The sequence below is a fragment of the Scyliorhinus canicula genome, chromosome 4 (genome assembly GCF_902713615.1).
Source record: "Scyliorhinus canicula chromosome 4, sScyCan1.1, whole genome shotgun sequence".
Classification (NCBI taxonomy): domain Eukaryota; kingdom Metazoa; phylum Chordata; class Chondrichthyes; order Carcharhiniformes; family Scyliorhinidae; genus Scyliorhinus; species Scyliorhinus canicula.
In genome coordinates, this window is record NC_052149.1 from 100,854,251 (window position 1) to 100,882,109 (window position 27,859).

Genomic DNA, 27,859 nt, shown 5'->3' on the forward strand with positions numbered 1-27,859 from the left:
CTAACACTCCCTACCGGCGACTTATATAACGGGACCCAATCCGCAAACCTCAGCTCAAATCCGAACCATCCCAGTATTTCCCACAGATATTCCCATTCTACCTAATCAAAGGCCTTCTCCGCATCCATAGTGACCGCCACCTCCACCTCCTGTCCCACCGGGGGACATCATAATCACATTTAATAAGCGCCTTATGTTGGCGACAGATGCCTCCCCGTCTGGTCCTTCCCTATCACCCCTGGCACATAGTCCTCAATCTGCGAGGTTGAGGCCTTTGCCAACAGCTTGGCATCTACATTTAGCAGTGAGATCGTGCAGTAGGGTCCACAATGCTCCGGGTCCTTATCCTTCTTCAGAATTAAGGATATCGAAGCCTGCGATAGCATTGGGAAAGCTCCCCCTTTTCCCTCGCCTCAAAGAATGCCCTTACCAGCAGGGTCACCAGAGCCCCAAAAAACTTTATTTAAAATTCCACTGGGAACCCATCCGGGCCCGGGGTTTTACCTGCCTGCATCACCCCATGCCCTCCATCATCTCCACCAGTCCAATGGGTGCCCCCAGCCCCTATACCAGATCGTCCCCCACTTCAGGGAACTCCAGAATTCGCTGCATTCCCCCTCCCCCTGCCAGGGGCTCAGATTCATATAGCCTCTTATAAAATTCCTCAAAAGCCCCATTCACCTCCAGAGGGTCCAAGACCACCCTTCCCCTCCTATCCTTCACCTTTCTCCCTCATTGCCTCCTGCTTCCTAAGTTGGTGGGTCAGCATCCTATTCGCCTTCCCCCCCATACTCATACACTGCCCCCCTGGCCTTCCGTAATCACCACTGCCTTTCCCATTGACATCAACCCGAACTCCATCTGGACCGTCTGTCGCTCCTTCCACAAACCTGCCTCTGGGGCCTCACAGTACCACCTATCTACCCATGGGATCTCCTCCATCAGCCTAGCCATCTCTGCCCGCTCCGTCCTGTCCCAGTGCACCCGGATCGATATAAACTCCCCCGACTACTAGCTTAAGTGCCTCCCATTGCATGACGGCCAAAACCTCACCCGTGCCAGTCAGCTCATTCACCTATGGCTTCCTCATCAGCGCCCTAAGTGTCTGATCGACCTCCAGGGGCCGGTCAAAGGCCCCCTTCCACATTAGCTGCTCCAACATCTTGGCCATCTAAGAGCCTGAGTCCGCTCCCTCGATGCCCTCCGACATCTCCACTATTCTCAGATTCAGCCTCCCGGATTGGTTCTCCAACTCCTCCATTTTCTCCTTGAGCTCTTCTGGGTCTCCCTCAACATCCCAATTTTAGCCGCCAATGAGGTAACCTGCTCCTCGTGTTCCCCTGTCGCCTCCTCCACCTTGTGGATCGCCTGGCTCTGAGTCTCCAGCCTCAGCTTCACGCGGATGATCCCCGCTTTCAGTGGGTCTACCACCTTCGCCAGGTCCTCCTGAGCCTCCCTCCTCTGTTGGCTGAACCTTTTGTTAAGAAAGTCAACCAACTGCTCCGTCGACCATTGGGCCGACCCTTTACCCTCCTCCATCTTCCCCAATGTTTTACAAAGAGTTTCTTTTTCCTGCAGCTCCTTTCTTCTAGACCCACTTCTGGTCTGTGGATCAATCCACTGACCTCACCAGTGGAGTATAGCTTATCCTCCACCACCTCTGCACCTTCTTTCTCCAAAGCACCCACCCGGCAACCGGGGAAAAGGACCAAAAAAACCTCCTCGAGCGGGAGCTGCCAAATGTGTGACCACTAACACCATGGCCGCCACTGGAAGTCTGGAGGTTACATCAATTCAGCAATATTTTCTAGCAGCAGTGTTTCATTTTGTCCAGCTTGTCTCCCTACATGTAAGTATAGGAGCATGCATGTTGAAGGCGAGATGGAGAAGTAAATTAGAGACTTTTGGTTTTGGCAGTAAATGATGTTGCAATCATTCTTACCCTGATGATTGAGAATATTTTAGGTGAAAGAGAGATTGGTGTTAGCACACAAGCACAGTCCCTTGAATAAAAATCCATTGTCTCATTTCCCTTATTTCACAGCTATGTCAGGAAAGAATGTTGACTCTGGCGTGATTGTTATCAATTTTCTGTCTTTTTCTGGACGTTAAAAATCTGTCATTTTTCTATTGTATAACTTGTTTTACAAAACAAATTTCTCTATTTCTAATCAGATTCTAATTCAAAGATATAATGGAGCAGAAAGTTAGCAACATAGAACACTTAAAATGCTGCAACCTCTGAATAATAAGACAAATCTAATAGTAATCAACCATTTTCTCAACATTTTGCAGATAACAAGCTTTAATTTGTTGAAAGTGAATGTTTTAACCAGATCAGACTGGCTTGATGTGGTGTCCTTGCAAATGTTCGTATTAACCTTTCAGTGAAGGCAATGGACCAAAAGATTACGTTCGTATAAATCAGTACAGCATTTTATCGGGAATCAACAGTTCTTCCCTTCTCATTCTGTATGCAAATACCAATTTTCCAAAACTGTTTTTCTTTAATTTAGAGTACCCAATTCAATTTTTTCCAATTAAGGGGCAATTTAGCGTGGCCAATCCACCTACCCTGCACATCTTTTGGGTTATGGGGGCGAAACCCACACAAACATGGGGAGAATGTGCAAACTCCACACGGACAGTGGCCCAGAGCCGGGACCGAACCTGGAATCTCAGCGCCATGAGGCAGCTGTGCTAACCACAGCGCCACCGTGCTGCCCTCCAAAACTGTTTTTAACCTTTTTTCAAACGGGCAAACACAAATGTGCAATTTTTGTTTGCCAGATGGTATGTAGCAAAGGTTAGAACAAAACAGATTGAAAACAAAAGCATAACATAACAACCAGCATTTATATATCACTTGAACATTACAAAACATCTTGAGACACTTTGCAATGGGATCGGCAGACAGAGCAAAAAGTTGCCAAACAGTTCCAACCCTTTCCCAATGTTGCTTTGATAATACTGCCCTCCAAGATCAGAACATTTCCAGGATGCATTAAGCACAAGCATAATAAGTTTAATTATCTGTCCCCATGTTAATTCTTTGGATGGTCATCCATTCTATTGCAGTAAAAGTTAGTAACGTTAAAGGGAAAAGTTAAAAATGCATTTTCCTCCTCTTCTAATATTTAGATTCTTGCAATATCAGGAAACTATTGTATTTAAATAGGCTTTAGAGTGAATGAACCATACATAGGAAGAATGAATAATTTGATGTTTAATAAATAATCGTACTATCAAGGCTGGGAAACTCCACGCACAGAAACGTCATCATTCAACTCCAGAGCTGTTGGACGTTTAACCTTGCCAGTTTCCTGCAGTCCTTTCATTGGTTAAACAACGGGCTCCACTCCAACCAGCTGGTGTGTATAAGACACTTAGTCCAGCTGAAGCATTCAGTCTGTACATGTAAGGCTACTGCACCCAGAAGAAATTTTGTGAAGGGGACATAACAGCTGACAGCCACAATAAAAATGTGTCGAGGACTATCATCACTACAAAGCTGCTGCTTAGAAAGGTATGTTACAGGACAAAGAATATGTTTGAATAGTGGAAGGTTACTGAAGTAACTAATTGTGTTGGCCTTCAGAAAGAATAATGCATTCAATAGTTTAACCTTGGATACCTGAGGATTGATATTTTGCTGTATTACTTCTGTAAGTTAAGGTGGACCTGGGTTGCAGAGTAGGCTTCTGTTCACAAAACAGCGATATAAAGACGTGTAGCAGCACCTATTATATGAGAGAACCTGATAAAAATTTACAATAGACTAAAAATAGGCTGGAAAAATTGAAGAGGAACATAGGTAAAATGTGTTTTGCGCATTCAGATGAACTTTGGAAAATGCTCTTTTAATTATCTTGGTGACGATTGAAAGTGGTTTTAATTTTCAGTCAATTTTCATCAGTCGAGGTCTTGAGATCCTTACAATGTTGAAAGATCATGCCCAATAAATGTTTTGATGAGACTCAAACCTATGTGGACTGTCCAGGCTGTGATTTCAACATAAATTGGTGGAGTTAGCTGAAAAGTTTTTTTCATATAATAGTATAAAGAGGTTGGGCTTTCTCCAAAGTACTTTTTTTTTTCAAATTCAGAAATAGCCAGAAATGCCTTCAAACACTTTTGAAATCTGAGTGAAAGCAGATCGATTTGAAATTAGTCTTCAGCCTCTAAAAGAAAAGACAGATTCATATCTTGGGTGTCACTGCTTTGTCAGAACCCAAAACATTATCCTTTCTTGTTTGCTTCCTGGATGTTGACAGAGGGACATGAATAGCTTTAAAAATCATGGCTACTCTTAAGCTTTGAATTGTCTTCGTTCCTCTTGGATGATTATACTGTACAACCTGATGTACTCCAGCCATGGTGTGCTGTGGCCCATCTGCAGGACAAATGAGCGGGCAGTTACGTCAAGGAAGAAATAGATTTAAGGATTGCCACGAACAAAATCACCTCAGTAAACTCAACTTGAAATGAAATTAAAATGAAAATCGCTTATTGTCATGAGTAGGCTTCAAATGAAGTTACTGTGAAAAGCCCCTAGTCGCCACATTCCGGCGCCTGTTCGGGAAGGCTGTTACGGGAATCGAACCGTGCTGCTGGCCTGCTTTCAAAGCCAACGATTTAGCCCTGTGCTAAACAGCGGTAATAAAACGAAAACAGATGTCTCCGAATAGCAAACTACATGGGGAGTAGAAATAAACTTCCAGCTTCTAGATAGTAAAATTAGCAATAATGAGTGAGTTCATTGGCACAATACTTACTTAAAAAATGATGTTGATTCACGATTGCCATAGGAACATGAGAAGCTATTCTATTTTGCGACTAATAATGTTTTCTATTTTCAGGGCAAAGGGGATTAAGTCCCGTTTAGGAGTTTTTCTACAGACATCAGAGAAATCTTACAGTTCTGTCCAAGTGAACAAGATAGAGAAAACCAAATCCAGGTGAGTACGCTGCCAATCTCTGAACCAGAAGCAGAGTAACCGATTACTAAACACATTTAGCCTCTATTTTGTACAAATACAAAATAATACTGAAGAAAACTATTGTATATTTTTTTGTTCCAACCAGGCCCTCCTCAGAGGAAGCAAAGAAATGGAGGCAATCTCTGGACAAGATGCTTGCTCATAAATGTAAGTTGGTGTCTGTTTTGGTGTTGCCATAATAGGGGTTCTGTAAGGGTTTTTCATTATGTTGTTGTATTAAATTGACATGCATTGACAAGGTAGTTTTAGGAATCTTGCCTGACCATTATAATGATTCCATAAAGCTTGATCCAAGAGGATTTAAAAAAATAAACTATAGAGCTTATGTAGATTGATTTAATGTTGGCAAACAAAATGATTTCAAGTGTTTGAGTATAGGACTTCAAACTTGCAAAATAATTCACTCATTGGAAAAGGGCACACCGAGGGCTTTGCCAACATTCAGTGATATGGGCAAAAAATAACTGTGGGAAATTCTCCTCCGACGTCTAAAGGTGGATCAAAAGTGAGTTTGAGAGGTTGACGATGAGCCCGATACATTATCAAACATTCCACCTGTAGGCAGGAATATTGACTTCTTCCAGGAGTTCGCCTAGTTCCCATTTAAATCTGCATCCACTGAATGAGTTGACAATCTATCCCAAAGGTCATTGATCCTATGGGACTAGAAAAGCCTCCCATAAATTCTATAGAACCTGGCACTATGCCTATAAATATTGACTACATTAAATGAGTGTCCAATAAAATATGGGAAGTGAATAGGTAGTATCTAAGACAACCTAACAAATCAAATCTAATTATAAAACTCTGAGCAGCAATAAAGCTGCAGCACTGGTGATGGGAGGGGGATGGGATTAAGTGCCCAAAGATGTGCTGGTTGCAGCTTTTTGTATTTGGGAAGTCCCAAGGTCAGAGCTGTGGTTGACCCACTATGGTATCATTGTGAGAAACTACCAGCAGAGCAGCCTATTCAGCCTGTTGACAACTCACAGACAACGACCCTCCCTAGTCTAACCATGCGCAAAGGGATATTGGAAGCATATGGTTTCCATTCCTACTTTCTGGCAAACTACTTAATGGAGATTTGGGACTTTGATCATGCCTAGCCTGAGGAAGGCAATGTATAAGGGGAAAACTAGCAGCATCTTTGAACACCCTGCTCACCATCACCCCACCATTGGGAACCTCCCTCAGATCATCATTGCATGTCAAAGGCTCTTCTTTTCCAATGTTAAGATAAAAAATAAAGCTAACACATAATACGTCATGAAATTTTGCAAGACTGAAAATGTGGAACATACTTGTTTCATCCTTAAATTAAACAGAACCACTAGGTCTTTCCAGCAATTACAATTTTTTTCCCTTTCTCTTGGAAGATGGTTTGGCTGCCTTTCGGGCATTCCTCCTCTCTGAGTACAGCGGGGAGAACATCGAATTTTGGTTGGCATGTGAAGACTACAAGAAAACTAAGTCACCTGCAAAGCGGGCCTCCAAAGCAAAGAAGATTTATTTAGAATTCATAGAAACAAATGCTCCTAAAGAGGTCAGTTCTTTCATTTGTAATTGAGGACCATATGAAGTGTATTATTTTAAAAGCACTTGTAAAAATAAATTGGTGCTTCAGTGAGAGCAATTTTAAGATTAAAAGGGAATGCTCATTGATTTATTTTCTGCCTCCACCTTCTGAATAGGTTAATATTGATTATGAAACTAAAGACTTCACTAAGAGTCACCTTCTGAAACCCAACTGCTCCAGCTTTGATGTGGCCCAGAAGAAGATTTACAACCTGATGGAGAAAGATTCCTACGCTAGATTCTTGAAATCGGAACTGTACCTAAACCTGATTAAACAAAGAGAAAGAACCACCAGCCAGTCCGACACCAACAGGCAGTCCCAGACGTGAACTTGAAAAGAGAGTCTCTTGCAGAGATCTTTAAAAAGCAGCTAATAGAAGCTGGGGCCATGAATGGAAGGCATGAGCGGAACCGCAGTTTGAAATAGTGACAAAAGACATCGTCCGATGACATGGATTGGAGGCAAACGTTGATATTGAAGAAGATGGTAAATAAGAAAATGAAAGTGTATACCACAGTGGGAAGCAATGGGAGGATGCATTACAGTCTGACCAAGTGTTTTATGTTTTGCTTAATAAATTATTTATTGTGCATAGCCATAAATGATTCTGATATCATTCACAGAGTTTAGGAAATACAATTTGGAAAATCTCTACATGAGGAAGAATTAATACTGATGTTACTTTGAAAATTTGTGAGGGCAGCATGGTGGCGCAGTGGATAGCACTGCTGCTTCACGGCGCCGAAGTCCCAGGTTCGATCCCGGCTCTGGGTCACTGTCCGTGTGGAGTTTGCATATTCTCCCCGTGTTTACATGGATTTCGCCCCCACAACTCAAAGATGTGCAGGGTAGGTGGATTGGCCCTGCTAAATTGCCCCTTATTTGGATAAAATGAATTGGGTACTCTAAATAAAAAAAAAGAAATTTGTGATTAACCGCTGCAATAATGTAAAGCTTGCTTCAAGTCACAACGTTCTGAAACGAGAGCAGACAATCCCATTCAGAATTGTAATGGGCTCTTTAGGTGTAATTAATACACTGTTGGGTTTATGTTGCCACACAAAGAAAGCTTACATTAACTGAATAAAAAATGTTGGAAATTATTTGAAAGTTGTTTGACAAAAGCCAAACTCTACATGAACAATACAACCACACATTAGATCAGAAACATGTTACTAGTCATCTTGAACTTGTAACATGATTAGTTGTAAAGCTATTGACATTAATTTCCAATGCGCTGAACATTACTGAGCTCTCAATATCAATAATTGTTGTCTTACAAACATTGACATTGCTGGACATTTGCGATGACAATTTGCAGCTGGTGACTGGTCGGTTCTGGTGTAGTTCCACCTCCAAGCTGGGACAGAATACTTACAACCATGTTTCATAGATTTATAGATTTCATAGAATTTACAGTGCAGAAGGAGGCCATTCGGCCCATGTTGTACTAAAGTTTTGTTGTTAATTTACTGTCTACTACTGGTTTGTACATGAATTATTTATTTTTGGATGTTTCATCTCTTCCAAGTGGAAATGCTAAGAGAAAGTGAAATAAAGAATGTTGTACCACACAATGCCTTGTGCTTTTTTTTTGAGAGGGTGGCAGGTGGGTGGTTGAGTGCTGGGAGAAGAAAAAGAGAGCAATGTCCATGAAACACACACAGTACCAAGTACTGAAATTAGAACAGCCAGTCTTGGCTCTCACCTCTGAGTGAGAAGGTTGTTGGTTCAGGCACTGTTTGTGACACCTTTTTAAAATTAATTCTTAAAATGTGGGCATCATTGATGAGACTGCCATTTGTTGCCCTTCCATAATTGCCCTTGAGAAGGTGGTAGTGGGCCACCTTCTTAAACCGCTGCAGTTCATTTGGTGTAGGTACACCCACAGTGCTGTTGGGAAGGGAGTTCCAGGATTTTGACCCAGCGACGATGAAGGAAAGGCAATATATTTCCAAGTCAGGATGGTGAGTGGCTTAAACGGGAACTCAGAGCTGCCCTAGCTCTTTCAGGTGGTAGGGTTCACGGGTTTAGAAGGTGCTTTTGAAGGAGCCTTGGTGAGTTGCTGCAGTGCATATTGTAGCTGGTACACACTGCTGTCACTGTGCATTGGTGGTAGAGGGAATGAATGTTTAAAGTGGTGATTTCTAATCAAACGCGCTGCTTTGTCCTGGATGATGGTTAGCTTCTTGAGTGCTGTTGGACCTGCACTCATCGAGGCACGTAGAGAATATTCCATCACACTCCTGACTTGTGTCTTATAGATGATGGACAGACTTTGGGGAGTCAGGAAGTGAGTTAATTTTCATAGCTTTCCCAGCCTCTGACCTGCTCTTGTAGCCACAGTATTTATACGGCTGGTCAATGGTAAACCCCAGGATGTTGATTCAGCAATGGAAATGCCGTTGAATGCCAAGGAATGATAGTTAGATTGTCTTTTGTTATAGACAGACATTGTCTGGCACTTGTGTGGTGCGAGTGTTATTTGTCATTATCAGCCCAAGTCTGAATGTTGTCCAGGTCTTGCTTCATGCGGGCCTGGCTGCATTGTTTGAGGAGTAACAAATGGAATTGAACACCATGAAATCATTAAGTAACATCACTACTTCAGAAGACAGTTGTGTCTGGAACATGGCACAAAGGAGCTCCTGCAGTGATGTCCTGAGCCTGAGATGATTGACCTCCAACAACCGCAGCCATCTTCCATTGTGCTAGTGGAGCTGGCTCCACCATGCTAGTGGAGAATTTCACCCAAATTCCCAGTCAGTTCAATTTTCCTAGGGCTCCTTGATGCCACACTAGGTCAAATACTGACTGGATGTCAGGGTAGCCACTCTCACAACACCCATGGTTGAACCAAGGTGGCAATCAAGTCTGAAGCCGAGTGGACATGGTTGACCCCATACTGAGGACCGGTACAGCTTACTGGTGAGTAAATGCTGCTTTGACAGCATGTTGGTGACACCTTCCACCATGCTGATGATAGAGAGCAGACTGATGGGCTAGTAATTGATTTCTTTGGATTTATGCCTGGCCAATTTTCCAGTTCATTTGATAGATGTACTGGAGCAGCTCGACTAGAGGTGTGACTAGCTCTGGACCTCTTGGTCCTCAATAGTACAGTTGGGATGTTGTCAGGGCCCATTGCTGTGGCCAGTACACTCAGTCGTTTCTTGATATCACATGTATTTAATCAAATTGGCTGAATACTGGCTTCTGTAATGCTCAGGATCTCTTGAAGAGGAGCATAGAATCTAGACTGACACTCCAGTGCAGCACTGAGGGAATACCGCACTGATAGAAGTGCTGTCGATCACATCAGACCCTAAACCAATGCCCTGCTTGTCATCTCAGGAGAATATTAAATACCCCAATCGTCACAATTTGAAGAAGAGCAAGGGAGTTCTCCCTGTGTCCTGACAAAAAATTATCCTTCAATCAACATCATCAGAGCAGAATTCGCTGGTTACCTACCTCACTGTTATTCGTGGGATCTTGCTGTGTACAGATTGACTGCCACTTACCCACAAAAATTACAATGGCTACACTTTCAAAAGTAAATGAGGAGAGCTTTGGGACATTCAAAGTCAAGTTAATTATCACTGTTTGATCACTTTTGTTTGTATTAACATGTAACTCTGAGAACTGTTTTTACTAAAACAGGCTTACCGTAAATTACTCAGAAGTAAATGTAGATCAATTTCTAACTTTGCAGACGTATGTAAATCACAATATCATAAAAATAAAGCTGCCGCCAATTAATGCAAAGTTAACAGAGAGCATTCACATTAGAGATGTTTTCAGTGCAGGTCAACAGAACGCTTCACCCAATAAATCTCCCTCCTACATTTGAACGCTTGGCCCATCCCATTCACACACCTGCCCACCACAGACCTCCCGATCTCCAATCTTCATTAGTTATCCTCACCGTATACATTTCCTGCAGAGCTCTCATTGCTGGCCTGCCAACGTGAATAAAGAACAATACAGCACAGGAACACGCCCTTGGCCCTCGAAGCCTGTACCGGTCAACGTGCTAATATGCTTTGGAGTCCTCTCATTGTCTTTGCAGTCCAATGTCCGATTTCAAATCCTGAGATGGCGGGCAGCTTGCCAACACTCTTGTCTCTTTAGTGGACTCTGATAACATATGGGTTCTTGTTTTTTCACCTAGTATCATTTACAATCACACCTCATCTCCACAGAGCAATGTGCAGGCCTGTGCCTTTCCTACCTATCGCTGGGAAATATTGAGATCCTCCAAACCATTTACATCCTCACTTGTTGACCCCATTGACCATCAACTCTGCGGAACTTGACTGGACTTTGTACCTATCCTACATCTCCATAGAGTACATAGAGAAATACAGCACAGAACAGGCCCTTCGGCCCACGATGTTGTGCCGAACTTTTGTCCTAGGTTAATCATAGATCATAGAATTTTGGACACTAAGGGCAATTTATCATGGCCAATCCACCCAACCTGCACATCTTTGGGCTGTGGGAGGATACCGGAGCACCCGGAGGAAACTCACGCACACACGAGGAGGATGTGCAGACTCCACACAGTGACCCAAGCCATAACAAGCATAATCTCTTCATCCCCAAAGAGCAGTATCCCAGAAGTTAACTTCCATCCGCAGGTGAGGAGTTTTACGGACCCTGTTCTTACACCAATTCAGCAACATTGTACCCGCACCCAGGAACTCCCTACCAGAACAGAAGAATAGCACCAATGGAAACCAATATTAATTTTCCAGATAAAACAAATTACTGGGGATACTGGAATCTGACACAAATACAGAAAATACTGGACAACCGCAGTAGGTCTATCAGCATCGGTGGAGAGAAGGGAGCTAACGTTTCAAGTCTAGATGATCCTTTGTCAAAGCTTCATTGGATGTGATGCACTTGTCCTTGAGGTGAAAGCAAGTTTGTTCCTCTCTATCATTCAACTACAACGAACTGCTGCAAAATGGTTACTTTGAAACGCAGTTATCATTTAAAAATGAACATTCTTCCTGTCAGAGGAACATCAAGTCAGACAGATCAGTAAACTCCCAGGTTGGATACTGCACTGATTCATTTCCCAGCTGCAGAACTGCCATTGGGTTGTGGGCAAGTGTGTGTTAAAAATAAAACTCGACCAAGGTTGCTTTCCTGACGGTTATCTAGTGACCCCTGCTGGGAAAAGAGTATGCATGGACTCTGGGTAAAAGCAGACGTGGATATGTCTCTTTGATGGAATCATTTGCTGATGCTCACCATCTAAGTTCACAAATGAAATTTGCCCCATTGAACGGGGTATTGCGGGAAATCGGATCTTCAACACCTGAGAAAATACAGCCCAGTATGGCTCTCCTGGATTAGAGAGAAATAACAATCAGAATTATCTGCAGCATTAGAAAGATAAAATGTGACAATGGCATATTTCTGTGACAAACTCCCCAACCACATGGTTGTCCAATTAAATGTGTGACTATGAGGATTAGTATACATGTGTGGGATGGTATAAAAAGTCAGGCTAAATAATTTAGTATAAATGTAATATTAGATAGTTAACAATTGCTGCCATGGAAAAATGTTGCATGCAGAATGGTATGGAGCGTTAGAATTAGAGAGGTGGAGTTAAAACAGAACATGAACAGTTGGTGCAAAGAACTGCATTGATAACAGGCAGAATCTTGCAGAGACAGCTGAGGTGCTACCATGGGGGCCAATAGTGGGAGGCTACTCTCCTTTGGTGGGGAGCAGGTCCTGGGGCCGTATTTTGCAAGCAGAAGCCAATTAACTGGTTGCCGCCAAGGCTACCATCTTAATGAGAGCTGCCCTTCCCGAGGTCTAGAGGAACCTCAACAGGCCCACTGCTAGTGGTGATTGCACCTGCAGGATGCCGACACATCAGTTAAGCCCAATGAATGTAGAACAACTCAGCAGATGAAAGGACAATGGGCCACCTGCTCTCATACTGGTTGATGCCAAAACCAGTCATGCAACACCACCTTATCCAAGATGACTGACAATCAAAAATACAAACCATACAAGTAGGTCACTTCAAAAAAATATGTAAATTTGCTATGAAACCTATGCCGTAATACTCTAAGGAAGGACTTCAACTAGGTGAGCTCCTGATACAAAGAGTCTTCTACTGGGTGGCATGGTGGCACAGTGGTTAGCACTGGTGCCTCACAGCGCCAGGGACCTGGGTTGTGGGGATAGGCGGGGAGTGGGCCTATGTGAGGTGCTCTTTAGAGGATCGGTGCAGACTCAATGGGCTGAATGGCTTCCTTCTGCACTGTAAGAATTCTATGGTTCTATGGAATGTGTAGATAGAACATAGAACAGTACAGCACAGAACAGGCCCTTCAGCCCTCGATGTTGTGCCGAGCAATGATCACCCTACTCAAACCCACATATCCACCCTATACCCGTAACCCAACAACCCCCCTCCCCCCCCAACCTTACTTTTTTAGGACACTACGGGCAATTTAGCATGGCCAATCCACCTAACCCGCACATCTTTGGACTGTGGGAGGAAACCGGAGCACCCGGAGGAAATCCACGCACACACAGGGAGGACGTGCAGACTCCGCACAGACAGTGACCCAGCCGGGAACCGAACCTGGGACCCTGGAGCTGTGAAGCATTTATGCTAACCACCATGCTACCGTGCTGCCCCAGATATATCACCTGCTTGCATTATTCATGTGTGTTAAATTAAAAACAAACTATGTCAAGTTAAGGGTCTCCTAGATTTCAGATTTTTTTATACAGTGTGGATCACTCCAGGTAACAGCATGGAATTTCAGCAGGTTTTCCCTCATCTTTCACTATAATTTTGTTGGAAGGCTGGCTGAAATCTGAGAGAAAAGGCATAAATAACCTACTCCCATGTCGGCCTGCTCCAGGGGACAGAAAACATAGAATCATAGAATCTGTGCTTGGCTATCAACAGGTAACCTTCATGCCACACAAGTGCCAAATAAGTATTAAGTCCAACAAGGAAGGGCCCAGGCATCTGCCCAAACCTGAAACAACATCACTATTGCTGTGATATTTCCTGCGTGACACTGTAATGTAAAGATACTCAGCAGAGCAAGGGTTAACGCCCATGGTATGATGTACACAGTCACATGGTAACAGACTCTGGGCGAACAGTCTCAAAGCAGCATGGAACATCGCCATGCATGACCACACTTCGGATAAGTAGTTAAAGATTGCCAACAAAGGATTTGTGTTTAAATGTACAAGTCCCACGGTCTCCTCATCAATACATCACTGTGCACTATATTAGACTAACTATTGTCAAGCTTTCCACCATTAATGTACTGGGGGTCAACAGAACCTTAACTGACCAACTCAGTGTCATGGAGAGACTTGATACTCTGCAATCTCTCCCGTCCATTGACTCTGTCTACACTTCCCGCTGCCTTGGGAAAGCAGGCAGCATAATCAAAGACCCCTCCCACCCAGGTTATTCTCTCCTCCAACCTCTTCCATCGGGCAGGAGATACAAACGTCTGAGAACATGCACTAACAGGTTCAAATACAGTTTCATCCGTGCTGTTACCAGACTCCTGAATGACCCTCTTCTGGACTGAACTGATCTCTGCACACTTCTTCTCTACTGGGAAGCACGACACTCCGTATGCTTCACTCAATTATCTATGTATTTATATTGCGTTTCTATCGTATGTTCTATGTTTTCTCATGTATGGAATGATCTGTCTGGACTGTAGACAGAACAACACTTTTCTCTCTACCTCGTTACACATGACAATGAATCAAAACAAATCAAATCAATGAGTAGCTAACCATCACATCCAACAATGTCTTCTTTGTCAGCTACAAGACTCATATCAGGAAGGTAACCATTCCTTGTCTGGATGGGTGTGGCTGCAACAATCAAAAAACTAGACACCACCACTTGATCAACAATCCTGCCACTGATCTGAATATTTACTCCCTCCCCCAGCAGCATAATGTGACTATAATACTGACAATACAAGATGCACAACATTTTTGCCAAGCTTATTTCAACAATACCTCCCAGCACCATGACTATAAAGGGTAAACATGATGCTGAAGTTATAATGATGTCAGATCGCATCAACTGAGAAGCAACAGAGAACTGGAAGGTTAAGAAGCTCCAATCTCGTGTGGAGATCTAAATAGGTAAATACTTGCTGTAAATAAAAAGTAGTGGTTTTGAGAAATGACAAGATTGATAAGTTATACTTTTGGAGAATAGACAATCCCCAAAACCCCCCTGTTTCGACCCCGGCCACAGAATGAAACAATAACCATCACAATTTAGAAGGACATGAGCAGCAATGCCATGAGTATACCACCACCTCCAAGTGCCCACCCACCCACCCTTCCCAGCTACACATCATTCAGACATGAACAGAAACTATTTTTCCTTCTTCACTGCTGTCACAACATTCTGGATTCTCAACATTCTCAACATGCAACTGGAGGAGCACCATCACGACAGTCCAAGGAGAAGGCTCATCACCACCTGCAGGAGCAACTACAGTTAGGCAATAGGTAAAGGCAAGTCAGTGTTTTCACACCCAAATGACAAATATTAAAAACATGAATGAACTTTGGTGCTTTTTTGAAAAATATAGATGTTCTGTTCTGTTCATCTTGACACATCAGTCACTCACAAATGAACCATTATGAGCCGGGAGTGCAGGAGGCGAAAGAGGCCGGTGTGCTGGCCTTTGCGTCCCTAATAGCCCGGCGAAGGATTTTGCTACAGTGGAAGGACGCGAGGCCCCCAAGCGTGGAGACCTGGATCAATGACATGGCGGGCTTCATTAAGCTTGAGAAGGTTAAATTCGCCCTGAGAGGATCGGTGCAAGGGTTCTTTAAACGGTGGCAACCTTTCCTCGACTTTCTGGCTCAACGATAGGGTACTGGGACAGTAGCAGCAGCAACCCGGGGGGGGGGGGGGGGGGGGGGGGGGGGGGGGGGTGACGTTGATTATGTTGGCTTATTTTATTTAAATTTGATTTATCTAATTTTAATTTATGGTTAAGTTCTCTTGTTTGGGGGGGGGGGGGGGGGTGGGGGAATGTGATACATGTGATGTTACGGTATGGGGGGAATTGTGGGTGTTATGGGGCTGTTAGTTGCATATTACTGCTTTTGGCTATACTTGTTGTTGTATTTTCTGTAAAAAATTCCAATAAAAATTATTTAAAAAAAAAGACAAATGAACCATTATATCCAAGACAACTTGAACAATTCAATTGGAAAAAATACATTTATTTACACAGTTTTAATGACAGGAAGTGACTAAAGAAGTTATGATAATTACCACACCTAGTACAGGCATGAATTTTTTTAATGGACTCAACAGTTTATAAGATGGCTGACAACACAGCTTGTAACTTTGACAATCCCAGCTTCAGTCAAGATCTGAAACACAGGCAAATACCTCATTCAAAAATTAACAATCTCAGCCACTTGTGAAGTTCATAGCTCTTTTTGTTAAATATGAACGTAAGCTAGCAGAACTATGATACCAGCTGATTCACCTTCCTGGCTTACTGTGGATAATAAGGCATTGAAACTCAATGGGTGTTAGACGAATATGAACTGAGACTCATCAATCTGTTACTGTACTGTGATGGTCCCTCATCTCAAAACACTCAAAGTGTGAAAGGTCACAACACAGGATGTGTATCGGCACAACCCACAACCTTCTTTGTGAAAGGTCTTTGGACTTGCATTGGTCACATTAGAGCAACCTCACAGTTTATTGAAAATCCTCAGCTTTTACCTGACCTCCCATCCAGCTACAACTTCAATTCAGCTAAAATACTACAGGCCTGCTATGAAAGAATCTAAAATAATTTTAACTATTAATTGTATTGTTGTTTTCCTCATTTGTATCTATTTTCTGTGTGTGTGAAAGTATGTATGATACATTGTGTTGAAACCCCTGGGATAAGTTGTGGGATAATAAATAATCTTTATTTTTAAATTCACAAAAACCTGCTGCTGTAAATTATTTGAATTGGGTAAAACCACTCTGAGGGTAAGGCCGTTTCACTCACCTCACATAATAAAAAAACGCTGATCACAGACAATGCAAGTACATAAACTCTGACCCTGACATAATGAAAACTTGAATATGATGCATTTGCAAAAGGTTCCTGGGTAAATTCTTTTGTAGTTTTGAGTTTCCCATTTTTGATGCACAATAGATTCCTAATACACAGCAATTTATTTTTGTGGAGTCACATTCCCCTGGGAGACACAGGGAAACTGCCGAAACCAATTTCACCATAATACTTCAAACAAGTATTTGGCCTCTCCCTTTTAAATTTCTATTTGTGGAAGCTCCTGGCTAAGTAAGTAAAATGCCTTTCCTAAAATAGTACTGAGCTATATGCCCCAGGAAATAGCTAGGTTTGATCCCCAGCCTGTATTGAGTTAACTGTTCTTAGAGCAGCAGGGAGATATCACAATTGGTTTCACTGCTACGAGGATGGGACTACAAGGAGACAATCTGATCATTAAGGTTTGCTGAAAAATACTGGTATACACAGGCAAGTGTGGCAAAGGTCAGATGTGATAGGCTCCACTGGTAAACAGCCTAACAATTGTCTAGGTTCACACGTAAGGTTCTGGAGGGTGGTTGTAGCCCATTGTTTTTTTTAATGTTTCCAAGAAAGGGGCAATTTTGCATGGCCAATCCACCTACCCTGCACATCTTTAGGTTCTGGGGGTCAGACCACAGGGGGAGAATGCGCAAATTCCACACGGACAGTGACCTGGGGCCGGGATCGAACCCGGGTCCTCAGCGCAGTGAGGTCGCAATGCTAACCACTACGCCACCATGCTGCCCCCATTGTACCCCATTATGAGAAGACAAATTACTGCATATATGTATGGGTCTGGTGATCTTAAGCAAGGGCTGTCTTATTTATGCTGAAATGTCGAGTCAGCATTTATTCAATACGCTTTTCATAATTGACTATTTGCATGTTTCATTTGGGTAAATTCTTCTGGATGAAAATATCATTTTACACAAGTGTGTGTTTGAACAGACCAATTTCATTTGAATCAAAAAACAATACATCAGTATGAATTATTGCCCCCTTCACTACTCCCCCCACCCCATCCATCTACCTCCCAATCTCTACAACTACCCTGTTGACCCTGTGTGGGTCTCTGGCCCCCTCCCCCCTACTGGATCCCTCACGACTACCTGACTACCCTCTCCACCCCAACTGCCCCTCCAATCCCATATGGGATCCCCCCCTGACTACCCTCCCCAACCCCCCAATAACACCCTGCGATACCCAGCGGAACCCTTTCGACAACTCCAAAACCCGCACAGGACCCCCCAGCTACCATACCAAAATCCCAAAATACCCTCCTGACTGCCCACGGCACACCCGACTGCTGCCAATTTCCCCAAACTACTCTCACTGACCACGCCCACTAATCACCTGCACCTCCTTCCATTGATCGCCATCAGCCCCTACTGAGCATCTGAACTCCCGCAAAACTGACACATGACCAAACTCCCCACTCCTTCTCATCCACTTACCTTACACACTTGACCTTCGCCCTGACTTCTCAAAGTGGCCAGACATTTAAACCTACCTGCTTGATGGTAGCTAGTGCTATGAAAAAGGGTCCATTCCCCCCCCCCCCCCCCCCCCCCCCCCCACTCTGCACTGAAGGCTTCAGGAATAGCTGAATGCACCTTTCTCATCTGGTCCAAGTGGGAAGGTCAGGCGAGAGAGGTGCAGCTGTATTTTTGGGTATTTGGGGGGCAGAGTCACAATCTGATTGGGATTTCCACTCCACGGAAGTTATGGCCTAATGTGTTTTTAGTTTGAACTTTTAAGTAACCATACAAATATGGGTAATATTACACAATGGTAAATAGATCTTTAGCGCCCTCTACTGATCTCAAGCTAAAATATTTTTTAAAGCTTTTTATTTGTTGGAAGAATTGTAAATTCTAGCTGCCGCCGCGACCATCAAGATTTTCAACTGAAAAGCCATGGTGAAAATAGGGTGTTGGTTGGAATAAATATTAATAAATTGAATGTGCTATCTATTTTTCCTTCCTGTCCAAATCACTTTAGATATGGTTTATAAATGTCACCCATTGTCTAGTAATAATTTGAGGATTTCAAGCACCACATACAAGACTAGCAAATGTCAACAGGTCATTGGGACCTGATGGTTTGCATTCTCAGGTATGGAAGGAAGTAACTGACATTTTTGCAATCTTCCAAAATTTCCTAGATTCTGGACAGGTCGCAGCAGACTGGAAAGCCGCAAATACACCACCACTATTCAAGAAAAATAGAAAGGAGGCAGAATGCAGGAAACAATAGGCCAGTTAGTCGAACATCTAACATTGTGAAAATCATTGCTAGAATTGATTATTAAGGAGGTGGTAGCAGGACATTTCAAAAATCATAATACAATCGGACAGAGTCAACATGGTTTTAAGAAAGGGAAATTGCGTTGGACAAATTTATTATTGCTTTGAGGATGTATAAGCAGAGTGGACACATTTAAAAATAAGGGGTCTCCGACTTAAGACGAGATGAAATCATTATTTTTCTCTCAGAGGACAGTAAATCTATGGGACTCTCTTCCCCAGAGAAGAGTAGAGTCAGGCAGAGGTAGGTAGATTCTTGAGCAACAAGGGAGTCAAAGGTTAACAGCCCAATGTGAAGTTGAGACCACGATCTGGGGCGAAATTCTCTGCAGACCGTCGTAACGCCGATTTCCGGCGAGCAAAATTGGAGTAGATGACTCCGGCGTGGGGGCCTTCTTTTAGGCGGCGATTCTCCGTTCCCGGAGGGGCCAGCAGCTGACTGACGCGATACGCGTCAGTTTCACCAGCTGCGGAAGTGGTGAGACCCGGCGTTTTTTGGAGGCGGAGGAGGAGAGAGACTGACCCGGCGTTTGGGGGGGGGGGGGGGGGGGGGGGGGGGAAGGAGGAGAGAGACAGACCCGGCATTTGGGGGGGGGGGGGGAGGAGAGAGACAGACCCGGCATTTGGGGGGGGGGGGGTTCCGGCATTTGGGGGGGGGGGGGTTGCGGCATCGGGGGTGGGGTTTCCGGCATTTGGGGGGGGGGGGTTCCGGCATTGGGGGGGGTTTGCGGCATCGGGGGGGGGGGTTGCGGCATCGGGGGGGGGGTTTGCGGCATCGGGGGGTGGGTTGCGGCATCGGGGGGGGTTTGCGGCATCGGGGGGGGTTGCGGCATCGGGGGGGGTTGCGGCATCGGGGGGGCATCGGGGGGGTTGCGGCATCGGGGGGTGGGGGGTTTGGGGGCAGCGGCGTGCAGAGAGGGGGGGCGACGGATGCCCGGGGCCAACGCACCGTCGCCCCCCCCCCCTCTGTACGCCGCTGGCCCCCTACCCCAACCACCCCCCCCTCACCACCCCTACCTCCCTCCAACGCCCCTACCCCCCCTCCCCACCACCCCTACCCCCTCCCCACCACCCCACCCCCCTCCCCCACCACCCCTACCACCACCCCTACACCCCTCCCCACCACCCCTACCCCCCTCCGCACCACCCCTACCCCCCCCCCCCACCACCCCTACCCCCCTCCAACGCCGCCCCCCCATCTCTCGCAACGCCGCAACCCCCCCCCCTCAACGCCGGGTCCCCCCCCCCCCCCTCAACGCCGGTACCCACACCCGTCCCCCTCCCTCTGAAGGCCGGTACCCACACCCCCCCCTCTCTCCTCCTCCCCCCCTTCCTTCCTCCTCCCCCCCCTTCTTCCTCCTCCCCCCCCTTCCTTCCTCCATCCCCCCTCCTTCCTCCTCCCCCCCTTCCTTCCTCCGTTAGTGGGGGGGGGGCAGTGCGGCGTTAGTGGGGGGTGGGGGGGGTGCGGCGTTGGAGGGGGGTAGGGGTGGTGAAGGGGGTAGGGGTGGTGAGGGGAGGGGGTTGGGGGAGGGGGTTGGGGTAGGGGCAGCTGCGTGCAGAGGGGGGGCGACGGTGCGTTGGCCCCGGGCATCCGTCGCCCCCCTCCTCTGCACGCCGCTGCCCCTACCCCAACCCCCCCTCACCACCCCTACCCCCTTCACCACCCCTACCCCCCTCCAACGCCGCGGCATCAATGGTTGACGCCGTTTTAAAGCAACTGTGATTTTCGCCGACGTGACCCGTGGCCACGTCGGCGGGACTTCGGCCCATCCGGGCAGGAGATTTGTGGAAACTGAAAAAAAAATGAAATCCCGCCGGCGCCAGCTGTTTTCAGAGGCTGCCGGCGGGATTTGCACAACGCCGGTTTTTGGCCGGTCAGAGATTTAAAAACCCTGCGGGAGCGGGAATAACGCCGCTGCCGGCCGATTCTCCGACCCTGCGTGGGGTCGGAGAATTTCGCCCCTGATCAGCCATGATCTTATTGAATGGTGGAGTAGACACGAGAGGCCGAATAGCCTTAGTCCTGCTACTAATTCATACGTTTGCATCGATGAAGGAGAACCAGTAGATGTAGCACATTGGGATTTCTAAATGGCATTCAATAAGATGCCACAAGAAAGGATACTGTCGAAGAGTTCCAGGTGTTGAAGATGATATATTAGCACGGATAGAGGATTGGCTAACTAACAGGAAATAGAGTTGGGATAAATGATAAATGCAAATATATATATAGATAGATTAGGTGAATGCCAGCTAAGGATTGGCAGATGGAGTATAATGTGTGAAAATGTGAGGTTATACACTTTGGCAGGAAGAATAGAAAAGCAGAACATTATTTAGATGTATGGAGCCGGCAGAATTCTGCAGTTCAAAGAGAACTGGGTGTCCTTGTACATGAATTACAAAGGGTCAAAATGCAGATACAGCAAGCAATTCGGAAGGAAAATTGAATGCTGGCCTTTATTGCAATAGGGATGGCATATAAAAGTAGGGCGGTCTTGCTACAACTGACAGGGCATTGGTGAGACTGCACCTGGAATGCAGACTCCTTAACTTAAGGAGTGATATATTCTCAATGGAAGCAGTTCACAGACAGTTCAATAGGCTGATTCCTGGGATAAAAGGGTTGTCTTCTGAGGAACGTTGAAGCAGGTTGGACTCATACTCATTGGAATTTTATTAAAACATATAAAATTCTGAGTGGGCTTGACAGGGTAGATGCTGAGAAGCAATCTCACTCTGATTTTGATTTCCTTTCTCACCCCTAAATGTGAGGGTGTGTTGCCTTTTTCTGCCTGCTATAAATATGGCAATCAATAAGGTTGCCCTTCTTTCTTTAGATATTGATATTATATTGCTCAGAGTCACCAGGTATCAAATGATACCGCCACAAAGTTCAACCGGGTATCGATCAAAGAGCCAAACAACCAGTTAGTTAGTTCAAGATCAATGGTACGTTATTTACACACAAGATTAACTTACACATGCAACATAAACACTACTAGTTAAACTACACCCTAACAACTATGACAACCTGTACTTACCTTCAGGCACCCGGCTTAGGTCAGAGGAACAGTGACCTTTGTTCGAATCTGGATTTACTGGGTCTGGAGAAGTAACTGCTGCTCAGCTGAGCTCATCCATCTGGTAGCGAGCGTTGAACTTGAACTTGCTTCTGGCGGTGCTACGATTAGAACATAGAACAGTACAGCACAGAACAGGCCCTTCGGCCCTCGATGTTGTGCCGAGCAATGATCACCCTACTCAAACCCACGTATCCACCCTATACCCATAACCCAACAACCCCCCCCCCCCCCCCCCCCCCCCCCCCCCCCTTAACCTTACTTTTTAGGACACTACGGGCAATTTAGTATGGCCAATCCACCTAACCCGCACATCTTTGGACTGTGGGAGGAAACCGGAGCACCCGGAGGAAACCCACGCACACACGGGGAGGACGTGCAGACTCCACACAGACAGTGACTCAGCCGGGAATCGAACCTGGGACCCTGGAGCTGTGAAGCATTTATGCTAACCACCATGCTACCGTGCTGCCCTAAATTGATTGGAGATGGACGTTGCCGGAGCGCCAGGTCCAAAAGCGGTCGAACATTTGGCAGTGTGTCTCTTTATCCTTGGAAAGTTTTGCGCTCATTTGGGCGGTCCTTAGGTTTGGACCCCATTAATTGGGCAGTTCTCGATCACTGCCTTCGATCTGAGCCAATAAAGGGATGGGTGTCTTGATGGCTGAGCGTTTCCTATGCAGTCACGGACCCTGTTATGCTTCCTGAGTAAAGGGAGTGGCGCCAAAATGTCTGGACTTGTATCGGTTACCTGAGTATCAATCCTTTGTTTTACGGGGATGGTCCATTAAAATGCTAATCAATTGGAGGTTTCGATGCTGTCTGGATTCTTTGCTCACAAATATACATTCAGGCTCTGTGCCTGCCTGAATCTTACATTGTCCACATTTCCCTTTCGGCTTTGCAAGCGTCCATGTTTCTTGTTGTAAGTGGCCATCCCAGATGGCGACAGATGATAGATAATCTGCTGTCCCATTGAGAACAATTAACTCAGAATAGGCCACAAGTCGCCAGTTAGCAACAGAACCTTTGAAACGTGGCTATGACATTTTTCACATTACCCCAACTCGCTTGTCCTCTAGCCAGGTTTAAAGGACAGTTATGTGCGAAGAAGACTACCCAAAGTGAGCAGTTGCAGAGATGATGCCCTCATGGTGCTTTTTAATTGCTTGCCAAAGGGATGTTAAGGTGTTGCAAGGCCAAATATAAAAATTACTCACAGTAGATATCACTTAATTTCAGGCTGAGACAGCCACCGGTTTGTACATCAAGAGATATTATGGCTTTTGTCACTTTTGACAGATGTCAACAGTAGCTTACATGAGATGAGCCACTATCTCCTTCCACAACAGGCAGCTGTGAGGGACAATTTACTTTAATGGGAAGAAAAGCTCAGATGTATCTGTGTTCTCAGTTCTTACTAATGGAATTCTGTGTTGATTTATATTAATTTTGCCTCGTGATGATCCGATACCATACTTGTTAGTTGTTAGATTAGCTCAGACTCTGAAGGAAGTAACAAAGCATTGTAGTATGACAATGCCTAAAAAAAACAAGCCCGCATAAACTTAACAACTCAAAGTTTGTTGTTTAATTTAACTTCTCAGTTACAGCCTTGAACTTATTGATTGATGAATAAACTCTGATTGTATTTTATAATCCCTCGTAGCTTTGTATACTGGTTAAGAAATGGTTTATTAACAGGATCAAAACCAAACAAATGAGCTGAGCATTTCCAATGTCACCAGTCCCTAAATTGTTAAATCTCCATTTAATCCTAACACAAGGTCAAATGTCAAAATCAGTTTTACTACCTTGTCTCCCAGACCTCCAACTTGATTATGTTTCCAGCATAAAGATAAATGGAAGTTACGGCTAATCAACAATAACCACATTTCAAAAGTACTTTATTGGCTTTGAGAATTGCAAGTCCTTCTTTATCTCTTGTGACAGTTGAGAGTTTTTAGTAGGAGTACCATCTCAAGCTTCATACAAGTTATCAGGTTCACAGACTGGGACAAAAATCTCTTCCTCTTACCATTTTACTGCCCTTTTTCACACTAATTATTTTATCATTTCCACCCTGTATTTTTCTTCACATTGTGTCCATACAACACTGATCAATCTTTTATTATCCCGCTCCCCATTTCGTTCTGGATCTTCCCACGAGGTCTACTGGGTTCTGAAGTTTCCCTTTTCTGATTTTTAAAAAATAGCATGCAGGGAGATGGAAAGCATTCTGATTGTTTGAGTAGTGGAGTGGAGAGGCAGTCAAATGTACCTCAACATCCGCGGTTCAAAGAAAAGAAAAGGCTGGAAGGGAAGGGTAGATGGCTACTTGGTAGATGTAGTAGAGTGGGCAAAGATGTGAGCCAGTCTCAAAGAGAGGTGAGGAAAGAGAAGGAGAGCATATGGTAAGGGGTGTGAACACATTTGTTTGGATTAGCATTAGAGACTCAGACTAGGTGACTGAAAATGAAGCCTGGCAAGGGCTTTGGAGTGAGCGAATGAACAAGCCAGTCAAAATGTACATAGGATGAGTTGGCATCAGGTAGGAAAGGCTTAAAGCCAGACCCATAATTCTCCATCATTTACCCATCCATGTTTCTGATTTCCTTCCTCATGGCTGCCTTGCACCTCAGCTGTATTAGAATATTTTGGCAATCAGGATTTTTTTGCTGTATCTTTTTCAGTAGCGGTGTAGGGGTGGCAGGGAGTGTTAAATTGTTGATCAGATTAAATAAACGTTGGGGGGGGGGGTTGGAGGTTGGATGAAAGACATTGTCACTTAAACCCCAACATGCAAACCTGAGAGGAGACAAGGAATATCTAGGAAGACGTATTTCTCCGAAAGATCAAAAAAACACATGCATGGCTACTTTAGTAAATGTGTTGGTCAAACTCAAAGAAGACTAAACCCCTGGCCCAGGTGGATTGAATCCACATATTTTAAAATAATCTAGGGAGGAGATAGCAGAGATATTACCACTCATATTTATTAGCTTGTTATAAAAAGTTGTTGTGCCAAACTGGCCGATAGCTAATATCATTATTATATATAAGAAGGGGGACTGAACATGTCGAGTGAATTGTAGGCCAGTCAGCATAACATTGGTGGCAGGAAAAATAATGGACTCCTTAGTAAAGGAGAGAATAGAAGAACATCTAGCACACAGAGATACAATGAACAATCACCAAGGATTTCAAGAGGGAAAATCTTGCTTTACCCAACCTCCTTGAATTTTATGAGCATGTGATAGAGAGTAGACATAATGCAGTAGATGCAATTTATCTAAATTTTCAACTTGAGAAAGTGCCCCATAATAGGCTAATGAATGGGTGGTGGTTGGAGGGATGGTTGGGGGCAGGGAGACAGTGAATATTGAGGAGGACTGCAACAAATTGCAGGAGGACATTAATAATCTTGCAGAAAGGGCAGTACTGTGGCAGAGTGGTTAGCACTGCTGCCTCGCTGCGTCGAGGACCCAGGTTTGATCCCAGCTCCGGGTCATTGTCCGTGTGGAATTTGCACATTCTTCCCATTTTTGCATGGGTCTCACCCCCATAACCCAAAAAAAGATGTGTAGGATAGGTGATTGGCCACACTAAATTGACCCTTAATTGGAAAAAAAACATAGAAATCGGTACACTAAATTTATAGAAAAAATAATAATAATCTTCCAGATTGGGTAGATAATTGCCAGTGGAGTTCAACGCAAACAAATGTGAGGTACTGCATTTTAGTAGGAAGAAAAGCAAGGTCACTCAGAAGGTGCAAGTTCAAGTAAAGTAGAAGAAAAAAAGATGTCTTTGAGTACAAATACACTAAAGGTTCAGAGAATCATAGAATGTACAGTGCAAAAGGAGGCCATTCAGCCCATCGAGTCTGCACCGGCTCTGGGAAAGAGCACCCTACCTAAACCCTATCCCTGTAACCCAGCAACCCTATCTAACCTAAGTACAATTCAACATGGCCAATCCGCCTAACCTGCACATTTTTGGACTGTGGGAGGAAACCGGAGCACCTGGAGGAAACCCACGCACACACGGGGAGAACAGTGCAAATATGGGACATGCTGCCATAGAGAGTGGTTGAAACGAAGAGTATAGTTGCATTTACGGGTAGGCAGTGGTGTAGTGATATTTTCACTGGATTAGTAATCCAAAGTAATGCTCTGGGGACCCAGGTTCAAATCCAACCAGGCCGATGGTGGAATTTGAGTTTGATAAAATATCTGGAATTAAAAGTCTAATGATAATGATGACCATGAACCCATTGTCGATTGTCATAAAAACCCATCTGGTTCACTAATGGCCCTTTAGGGAAGGAAATCTGCCATCGTTACCTGGTCTAGCCTATATACTCTTAATTGCCCCCTGAAGGGAAATAATTGCCCCCTCAAGGCAATGAATGCTGGCCCAGGCTGCGATGCCCAAGTGGAATTATGACAAGGAGAAGGAAATAGATGGTTACAATAGCAGATTTAGATGAGAAAAGTGGAAAGAGGCTTAATTGGAGCATAAACACAAGCATGGGGCTGCACGGTGGCACAGTTGTTCGCACTACTGCTTCACAGCGCCAGGGACCCCGACCCATGTTCAGTGCCAACCTCGGGAGACTGTGTGGAGGTGAAGTTTGCACGTTTGATCTCCGTGTCTGCGTGGGATTCTTCCGGGTGCTCCAGTTTCCTCCCACAGTCTAAAGATATGCAGGTTAGGTGGATTGACCATGCTAAATTGCCTCTTAGTGTCCAAAGATGTACAGGTTAGGTGGTGTTACGGGGATAGGGCGGGGGAATGGGCCCAGGTATGGTGCTCTTTTGGAGGATCAGTGCAGACTCGGATGGGCCGAATGGCCTCCTTCTCACAGGATTCCATGGATTGGTTGGGCGTGATGCTGGAAATCGTATATAATCCTGGATTTTTAAGATTTAGATAGATTGTTCATCCCGTCACAAATGTCATCTTTTAAGTACAAACTTTGCAGCCTTGAAAATTTTGGGATCCTGGAAAGCCATTTTTGAAAAATTTAGAGTATCCAATTCTTTTTTTCCCAATTAAGGGGCAATTTAGCTTGGTGAATTCACCAACCCGCCACATCTTTGGGGTGTGGGGGTGAGACACACGCAGACACGGAGAGAATGTGCAAACTCTACACAGACAGTTACCCAGAGCCAGGATCGAACCTGGGACCACAACGACATGAGGCAGCAGTGCTAGCCACTGTGCCACCGTGACACCCTCTGAAAAACCATTTTGACCTTCAAATCGTCTTTAATGCCCACCTTCGACAAAATACTGGGGTGATGATCTGATAATAATGCAGTGATGTCAGTATTACACCTGGGATCTCATGAACAGTTTGCCCAATGACTTATCTCCTTAGCAATGGAAGAAAAGGGTGGAGAGAAACAAAACACGACAGAGAAGGAAATAGGGTGAATTAGAGTCAAACAAAAGATTGATATATGAAAAGAACAGAGATAGAAAGAATAGATTGTGAGAGACAAAAAGTAGCAAAAATATTGAACAGGACAAACAAGTGGGGATTGTGACCCAGTTTTATTTCAGTCCATGAGAAGTTAATGAATGAATGGTAAGGTAGGCATGCAAAATGTACACAACAGTGGAAAACCCAGTAGTTACAGCATTGCACATCTCAAGAATCAAAAGGCTGAAAAAGATCAAAGTCTACTTAGTTCCGCGACCACCCACCTTGGGAACATGACACAACAATAAAGGAGTTGTTGACTAGTCATAGCAATCAATCTCCATC

The 27,859-nt window shown here is 44.7% G+C and overlaps 1 protein-coding gene across 1 annotated transcript; it reads left to right on the forward strand.

Annotated features, from left to right (window-relative positions):
• The first annotated feature begins 3,379 nt into the window (after positions 1–3,379).
• On the forward strand, positions 3,380–8,150 carry LOC119964847 (regulator of G-protein signaling 5-like). Its single transcript, XM_038794902.1, has 5 exons — positions 3,380–3,526; positions 4,860–4,958; positions 5,086–5,147; positions 6,377–6,543; positions 6,692–8,150. The coding sequence occupies exons 1-5, from the start codon at positions 3,483–3,485 to the stop codon at positions 6,902–6,904; spliced, it is 585 nt and encodes a 194-aa protein (XP_038650830.1). The 5' UTR covers positions 3,380–3,482; the 3' UTR covers positions 6,905–8,150.
• The last annotated feature ends 19,709 nt before the right edge of the window (positions 8,151–27,859 follow it).

Coding starts and splice junctions, on each gene's coding strand:
- LOC119964847 (XM_038794902.1), top strand. CDS start 3,483: ATGTGTCGAGGACTATCATCACTACAAAGCTGCTGCTTAGAAAG. Junction 3,527..4,859: donor CAAAGCTGCTGCTTAGAAAG/GTATGTTACAGG, acceptor TTCTATTTTCAG/GGCAAAGGGGATTAAGTCCC. Junction 6,544..6,691: donor AAACAAATGCTCCTAAAGAG/GTCAGTTCTTTC, acceptor CCTTCTGAATAG/GTTAATATTGATTATGAAAC.